Below are 8887 nucleotides of genomic sequence, written 5' to 3'. Positions count from 1 at the left end.
AGAGTCCATACGCATTCTAATTGTATATTTGGAATTGGATACCATGGCCATGGGTGTGCGCCACTCTCCAGTTGGTTCTGTGGTCTTCACTTGATCACTTGACGTAACAACTGCTTTGTGCTGCTCTTCATCGCTTTTTTAAAGGGCAATAAACGTCCCAAGTCAACCATGTTCCATATTTTGCCAGAAGAAACTTTCCAAAACCTTGGAAGTAACCGGAGGCGAAAGAAATGTTGACCAAGAGAGACGGGTTTTAGAAGACTTCATATCATTCGATTTCGCGCACATAAACATTCTAGACGTTTTGTTTGTGACCGATTATGGGAAATAAAACATTTGTAACTGAATCCGAGCTCCCAGCGCGCCGCAGGTTATTTGTTGTTTGGTTTCGAAGTGGCGTATGTGTGTGCCCTTTCTAGCTGCTCATTGGATAGTAATATTAATACCTTCTCATCTACTGGCTTTTGACACCTTAAACATGCTTCGCAGTGGAGTTTTCTTTCAAAGATTATTGCCAAGACCTGTCGCATATATAAAAGAATCCATCTGGTGGTTGCTTACTATGCTTAAGTCGATCTCTTCCACAGTAACTGGTATCGCTAGTGTAGGTGATTGCAATGACGTTTTGTCGTAATTCTATGTACAAGCATGGGAAGTTCTCCGTCTAGAACGAAGGGCATTGAGTACTAGCTAAGTTTCCATAATCCACTAGCCTCTTATTCCAGCTTTACACTGTCAATCCAGTTCGTGTACCACATCCACTTAACAAAGATAGCATCTCAACTGGACTGCTCCATGCTTCCAAGTGCTCAACGGCACTCTAGCCGCTAGTATCCTTACAGGAGTATGCTAGGTCACCTCTGTAAGATGATCCTGGCTTCCATATATTCAATTTTATAGTGCGGAGCGGACCATTCTTGTACTTTGTTGACTATCGGTCGGTCCTATGTATTTGGCAAATATCAATAGTGTGATACGTTCTTGAAGCGGCCCTAATGGCAATGGTTTAATGTGGCCATAGTGTAAGAGAAGTCAACAGTCAAGGGCTTAAGCATAATATTGACCCAAGGTTTTCGACTACTAGGCTCTTGACCGTGCGAGCCGCAATACCCCCAGCTTCAGAACCGTTCAAGCCATCAAGGCGCTGTCTCGTAGGCTCTTGCGATTTAGATTGCAAGTATCCCCCCCCAAACTCAATAGACATAGCGAGTAGTTGTGCCGTTGCTGAATCCTCCATGCCTACATTGCGTCATCTGTCTTTTCCCGTTATAAAGTCTGCCACAACGATAGTGTCGGGCACCTCACTCCTCTGATAGACCAGATATTCTGCGATAGGTACTTTGATATAAAATCTGGGATCAAGTGGAACAACTATCAGTATTGATATCACAGGCGATCGATCGAATAGCAGCAATAGCGTATATTGACTATTGGTTGCTGAAGCTTTTGATTGATCATTTGAAGAAGAAGAAGAAGAAGGAGAAGGAGAAAGTGGCCACTGCCGTGGATGGATCACCATGGTGAAGGTGAGCAACCGAGGCGGGTCACATGACCTCGGAGCGGCTCCACTTCACCACCGGTCGGGGCGGTTGGTGATATCGCAACAATCAGTTTGTCATCCCTCAGAGACACCTTCTAAGTGGAACAGGTCAAAGAGATAGTCTTCGAGAAGTAAGTTGATGGGAATAAAACTATTCAGCTAAGTCAAATAATCAGCACCTTGCTCTACAACCAGTACTCCGCTCAATCAAAAAGGCATACTTGCCGTGCAAGCCCTTGCAACGGCACTGGCAGCGCACTCCTATCTCAAAATGACACATAGGCTCTCACACTTGATTAATGTAACATTTGAAACGAGGTCTTGTAGTTTTTGAAATGGGCTCCGCAGCTGTTTGAGGTCTTGTGGCCCATTGTTGTTACAAAACTCACAGCTACTGACGATGTGGGGCGTGGGGCTGTCTAAATTCTCTCATCAGAGCCTGCTTCTTAACGAGACAAGTCATTGGTCGATACCTGGTGGCCGGCCTCCGCAATGTCTTAGCCGATCAAACCAGGGAACTTGCTAAGACTGGTGGCTGGAAAAGTCGACATTAGCTTGCTGTTGCCCGCTAAGCCTTCCGAGACAGATCTTTGCTCTAGACTTCATACAGATACTCCGGACAACAAGAGCCGTTGACTCGTTCTGCCGCGCTAAAGTTGAATAAATATGACTTGCTGATTGAGATACCGCCCGAGACAAGTAAATTGGCTCCTAAACATACACACTTCGAAGTGATCCAAGAGGCACCATTTAGGCCAAGAGTACTCTCGCCTTAAACAAGAAATCTTTCAGACTCAAATAGCCTCGTTGCTGGCCTGGCAATCTAAGATCGTGAATGAACCCTTTCCCCGAATTCAGCTTCTTTGTGTGGGACTGTTGGGCAAGTATGCGGTGTGCTTGTGCAAGCTGGTATATCACTTTGCTGCCGGGATCACTACATGCTGACTCGTACCTTTGTCAGACGTACACGCGCGCTTTCCGTCCTTCTTATTCCGTACTTCCAATCACCTTTTGAAGAACCACCTCTAGCTGCCAGGGTATGTCGTTCGCGACTGGGGTGACACAAAGGCAGGGCAACAGGATGGTAGATAAGCTACCGTCCATAAGAAAGATCATCACTGTTATCGAGTATGCTCCAACACCCGCCTTTTTCCGATTCTACAGACAAGCTGATAGTGTTCCCCCCCTGTCAACCCGAGAGTACTGTGCACGATAACAGCGATAAACCTTATTTCCTAAAGGCCACAGGTTCAAATCCAGTTTTCTTGGATTTTTTTAGTTCTACTATATCAACCGGCTCCGCCGGGAAGGGTTGGGATGGTACTAACCCACCCTGCTTCCTACGCTGCGCTCCGGGTCGGGATAGGCCAAGACTATCCCTTTTGCCTCTGTGTTATCACTAAATCTACTGTCTACTGGACTCTGCATAGACTAGTGTGCATGGTGCTCTCTGGTGGACATGGGGGGGACACTATCAGCTTGTCTGATCACTCCCTTTCTCCTTCTAACGGGGACTTCTGCTTATAAGACTATCTGCGCAAGCGTAGTAAAAACAGAACCTTGTGCAATAGTGACGACCAAAGTTGATAGGGGGAGTTATCTGAAGAGAAACTTCAGGTTCGACATCGGACCTAGCGCCACGATAATGCCGCAGCAAAATGGATTTGGCTGATTACCTTGACTGGAAATACAAAGACTCTTGGTCTAGAACCGCCGACCTACCAAGCCCAAGCTGAAGACTAGCTTGTTGCTGCTTGCTACGAATGCCTCAGAGTCGAGCAGGGTTGAGCACAGAATCTTCAAGGTCTGTGGCCACTTAGGCTTCGTCATTTCCTTAATTACTCCCCACGATGTTACGTGTCCCTGTCTTTTTTCTTGACTGTGTCATCAAGTTAAAGTGGAGACTCTGGGGAGGACTTCAAAGGGTAGCAGTTAACAGGCAGACACTTTGCAGGTCAAACCTTAGCATCTCAGACTATCTCAAAGTACTGACCCACCTCCTCTTAAGTCACTTCTGTCCCCACACCACCAACTTCAAATTCTCTACACCACTAACTTCAAATCTTTAACTCCTAAGTTAATTAAAAAAAAGCTTTTCCAATAGTATATACTATAGCTTAAGTATTATTTTAAGGTCTAAACTAGGGGTAAATATCTCTAAAAAGTTAATTTATGCTACTATATTCTAGATACACTTTAAGCTGATAGAGATATCTTTGTTTTCTTCTTTTTTTTTATAGTAAAAGGGTAAACTAGTCTATGCATAGGTCTATGCAGGATTAAGCGAGAGACTTCTAGAGGTACTTTGATGACTCAAGTATTGCTCTGCAAAGTGTCTGCCTGTTAACTGCTACCCTTCAAAGGCAGCCTTCCAAGGATTAGATGCTGGACGCTCACGTGGCTTGGGTGCACGTAAGATAGCAACAGAAGCGCGTGTCTAAAAGGCGGATCAGTAGATTGCCAAGTCTGAGCGTGCGCAGGGAGTGTTAGTTAGTAGTGTCTTAAAGTGGTTTAGATATCGATAGATCCGTTGCTACATCCTGTGTCTTCAGCTGAAGAGAGATAAGAGGCCCAGCCTCAGAGCCATGCTTGTGGGCATGGCCCGCCACTAGCCGTGCCGTATGCCATATGGTCTTGAGTCAGTGCTGCAGTAGCGTAGGTATTTGTGAGCTAGGTACCGCCTGACCCATCAGTTTGGCTAGTACAGATGTTACATCGGATGAACTCTGAAGGGTGCAATATAGAGTTTCTTACCCCGAGAAGGGCCAATGCTAGCGAGATCTTACATAGTAGAAGAGGGCAGCGATGTGACTCCGTGTTGCTGGCACCGTCTGTCTCCTTCCCGATTCAGCGATGCCGCTCCACATCTATGGGCGCACCACGCGTATCATCACCCGTTCTGCCAAGTGCTTCATGGATGACGGACCGGGAGTGGATATTTACGGTTTCCCGGGTTCGCCAAATACCGCGCGTCTAAGAGCGCAGGCGATTCAGTAGATACCTTGCTTTTATTTGCAAGGTGCAACACTTAAATAGGGGTTATTCCAGCCGTCCACACGTGTCATATCTGAACCACGTACGGAGTAAGATGGTCTTGGATCTCGCCGTATCTTCCAAGTTCAACCCCCACTATCTGTCCTGGTAGTGTTGACGTGTCACCAGGCCCGGCAACTGGTTGCCTGGTTTTTTTTTTTTTTTTTCCCTTTCCATTTCTTTTCTGTTTTTTTCTTCTTCTTTTCTATTTTGTCGATCGTAACCATGACACCTGACAGCAATGCCTGGCACGCTATCAAGCCCCAAGGTCTCGCTTTGGCCATAGTGGTCACCGGCATTATATTCTTGGCCCTCACTACCGTCGTCGTTACTATACGATGCTGGATCCGATTTCGGGCGAACAACGTCGGCTTAGACGACTTTGCTATGGTAGCTGGATACGTAAGATAACCGCCCCTCCTTTCCTATCAGCCCAATGAATACGACATCAGTCGCTGATGATTCGCCCTGCCAATCTAGGTAGTTAACGTCCTTCATACTTTGGTTGCCATACGCGGGGGCTTCACAGGCCTGGGAAGCAGAGATGCTGTCCTGAACGGTGCTGCTCGGATGGAGGGTCTGAAAGTAAGCTTGTATCGAAGGAAAGAGCTGTTAAGCTCTCCAGCTAAACAAACTACTTTCTATTTTAGTCACTCCTGATATGGCAAGCATTGTATTCAGCAGGTCTATGCTTCATCAAGGCGAGTATCAGCATCACACTCATGCGTATCACGACACAGAAGGTTTATCATCGTATTCTTATCGGACTTCTCGTTTTTTGCTCCGTGGTGAGCGCAACAAGCATTATCGTGATTCTAAATCAGTGTCATCCTCTCGAAAGATATTGGGACAAAGCGGTGCCTGGTAGTTGCATGGCGCCTGCCAGCGCCACAGCAATGTCATACATTTCTTCCGCCGTCAATGTTCTCACTGACATCAGTGTTGCCACCATTCCTATTTTCCTTCTGCGTCATGTTCAGATGCGCTCGCAGCTCAAGTTTTACATCCGAATGCTATTTGGATTGGGTCTTTTGTGAGTCTTCCTGCCCTCTACCTCTAACCAAAACATCCCCCTATGGATGAATACATTACTTTAAAGGAAAGAATACACCGCTAACGAGATGTGGCTGTCAGAGCTGGTGTTGCCAGCACTATTCGGCTTGGCTTTACATCTGCATATATGGAGACCACTGACTTCCTATGTACGTATCTTCTACCCCTACTTACGATGGCCTTTTCTTTTGGAGTAGCAAACACCAAAGTTCAACCATTCTTACTCTTATTCATCAACAGATAATACTGGCAAGGTTGTCCTGTGCACCATCCTCGAATGTAGCATAGGCATCATTGCGGGGTCCCTCCCTATACTGAGAACGTTCTTCGCACGCCTGGCCAGGGATTACAGCTCGGGTACAGGAACGGGCCACAACAGCAAATTCAAAACAATCCATCTCACCTATGGTCAGTCCAACACCCGAAGAACGACGCAATGCGAACTCGACACGTACGTACACATTTCCGGAGGAGAGAACGAGAACGACAACAACGGCAGCGAGAACAGGGATGCCAAGAAGAGAGTTACCCTCACCCGTAAAGTGATTGTAGTTACAACGGACGTACGTCAGACCTCTGACGGGTTAGATGAGCTGAGTACTGGAGGAATAGCGACACCACCAAAGGTTATGGTGGCTCCTAGAGTATGAAGATTGGGATTGAACCCGACGAAAACCAAGCAAGACAGTTCTGAGTACATGGGACGAAACCGTGTTTTATATCATCCAACAATGTCACATAACATGTTAATCGATTTTATTTTTTTTGTGCATTTGCCAGACAGTTGAAGTGACTAGACATTTGCTTGAGATGATTCGTGAAGTTGAAAATTGCTTCGTGTGGCTGGTGCCGGTTGTGACGGGTACCGAGACTTGCATCATTGGTAGTGGTGCGTACAAAGCCAGCTTTAAGATTGTCCGGCACAACGGCTGTTGTAGTTTCGACGCCACGACCCCTTGCCAGCTTCACGACGGCTCCGGCGAGAATTCTGACTCTTCATAAACAGGCTCAACCAAAAAAGCTAGATGGGTTTAGAAGCGTACCTATTTGCCGTCACGGCGCTTGAAAACGAGGTGACTATCCACCATCGCTTGTAGACTAACGGCAGCATAGGCGGACGATCAGCAGGTACTCCACACTTTGATCTTGCTGTCCGCAACGATACAGTGGCCGGTGTTTATCCCATTGGCAATCATTCTGCGCATGTTTATGCTTGACTGCGTAGATGTTTGACACACTGATCATACCGCGATTGCATTACGGGGAAGCAAGGTATTATCTACATGTATCGTATACGAAGAAGGAAAAAGAAAGAAAGCGCTCGTATGCTTGGCAAAATGTTCTTTTGATGTCATTACAAAAGATACTGATCATTAATCCCATAACGTAGGCTGAAACAAAGAAACACTCTGGGTATCATGTTTATCACCCAATCTACAAATAAAAGGCTCCAATGCTGATAGCCAAACTCCACGCAATGCAAGTGTAAATGCCCATCCCGGATGCCAAGCGTGCGGCGCTTGAATCGTCATCTCTATTGTCCGAAGACGAGTGGCTCGGTTCACCCGATGAACCTGGCGTGGACTTCGTCGCGGCGCCGACGCCCTGTGAAGAGGTGGCGAGCGCGTCGCACGCCGCGCTATCGGGCTCCCCGCCGCCGAGCTTACCGCCGATGTTGGCGACGACGGCTTCGGAGTCGCGAACGGGGATGCTCGCTTTCCCATCGTCTCCTACCTTGACGGTGATGTCCTCGTTGGCGAGCTGGGTCATCTTCCCGTCGTTGCCCTGCTCGAAGCTGATACCGTTCCAGGTCGTGCCGCTGGTGGCGTCGGCGCCGTCGCTCGTCAGGTACGATAGGTGCAGCATCTGGCCGGCGAGGGAAGCGGGCAGGGTTACGTCAACGGTGATGCTCTCCTTGTCGGTCTCCGAAACGTTGGCGACCTTGCCGTTGAGGACGACAAGGGAGGCAAGCGAGTCGCCCTGGTACACGGACCAGGCCTTGACGTACTCGTTGTGAGCAGAGGGATAGTCGGTGATCTCGGCCTGCGCGACACGGGCAGTGCACGACCGGCCGATGGTTTGGCCGAAGGCGGCTATGCCGTAGTAGAGGGGGCGGACAAACCGGTCGCGTCCGAACATGGCGGTCGGCTGCCAGGCGCTGGCGTTGCTGTCATACGTCATGTGAAACTGGACGGACGAGATGTTGATCGTGGCAGCGTAGAACAGGAAGTTGAAGGTCCAGAGGGCGGCGGCGAAGGTGTTGCTTAACCCTTCGACACCCAAAGGGCCGACGACCGACATTTCTCGCAGCGCAAACGGGTGATTGGTCTGCTCGGCTTGGGTGATCTGGGCCTGAATGGCGGACTCGAACTGGGCTTTGGTCGTGTCAAAACGCATCATGTAATCGAGCGTCAATGGGTAGGGGAAGGACCCGACAAAGTAGTAGTAGTTGTGCTGGTTCCAGCTTGAAATGTAGCCGACATCTGAATTGCTGGGCCTTTCGTCGATTCCGTAGCTCGTCAGGTCCTTGATCTCGAAGCCGGTGCCGGCAACCCAGGCCGTCGAAGCGGATGCCTCGAATAAGTTGCTGCGCAGCCCACGCGGCTGCAGGACCCTTTCCCACACGGCGTCGGCACGTTCCCGCCATTCTTTGACGTACTGGGAACCCGTCCACGAGCTTGTCCGGAAGCGGTTGTGGTCGTAGAGGTCCGGCTCGTTTCCCAATTCAAAGGACATGAGGTTGAGGTTCGTACACCGGTCGAGGATCTGGGTGACCATGGTGGTGAGCCGATCGAGATAGTCGGACTCGGAGTAGCCCATGTTCAAGCCCCAAATGACGGGTGTGCCCTCGGGCATGCGGTTGGCAATCTCCATGAAGCGGGGGCCGATGATGAAGTTGTCTGCAGGTACATTGCCGTCTGCGAGTGGCCGAGGGTTCGGCTCAATGAGCCATTTGTCTTGCGAGTCGTCGTAGATGACGTAGTCCTGTGTGTTTCCTCCCAATCGCATATGTGGTGGCCGGCCGGTGAATTCGGCCAGGTTATTAAGGAGGTTGATGCTGAGGTCGTTTGGTGTCTCGTCGCCCATGAAGTAGTAGAGGTGGTCGAGCTCGATGCCGAAGCCGGCGAAGGAGGGGTCGATGTTTGCTGAGACATTGTGGGGGACTTCTTCGGAGAGCGTCAGGGATAGGATGTTATCGGCGGCGAAGGCGGCGGAGATGAGGCCGCAGCCCACAAGGAGACGACTCTGCAACGGCGTCAT

General features: G+C 49.1%; 2 protein-coding genes across 2 annotated transcripts; one reads left to right on the top strand and one right to left on the bottom strand.

The window, feature by feature from the left end:
- The first annotated feature begins 4723 nt into the window (after positions 1–4723).
- Positions 4724–6437, top strand: LY79DRAFT_567814 (uncharacterized protein). Its single transcript, XM_060558920.1, has 5 exons — positions 4724–4975; positions 5054–5158; positions 5224–5606; positions 5708–5775; positions 5867–6437. The coding sequence occupies exons 1-5, from the start codon at positions 4799–4801 to the stop codon at positions 6274–6276; spliced, it is 1143 nt and encodes a 380-aa protein (XP_060409333.1). The 5' UTR covers positions 4724–4798; the 3' UTR covers positions 6277–6437.
- A 623-nt stretch (positions 6438–7060) lies between these two features.
- On the bottom strand, positions 7061–8887 carry LY79DRAFT_673395 (glycoside hydrolase family 79 protein; the record flags this gene model as incomplete). Its single annotated transcript, XM_060564168.1, has 1 exon — positions 7061–8887. One exon carries the CDS (start codon positions 8885–8887, stop codon positions 7061–7063), a length of 1827 nt encoding a protein of 608 aa, XP_060409332.1.

The sequence above is a fragment of the Colletotrichum navitas genome (assembly GCF_030913465.1).
Source record: "Colletotrichum navitas strain CBS 125086 chromosome Unknown LY79scaffold_86, whole genome shotgun sequence".
Taxonomy (NCBI): Eukaryota; Fungi; Ascomycota; class Sordariomycetes; order Glomerellales; family Glomerellaceae; genus Colletotrichum; species Colletotrichum navitas.
Note: the sequence above shows the minus strand (reverse complement) of the source record. Positions and strands in the feature narration are given on the sequence as shown.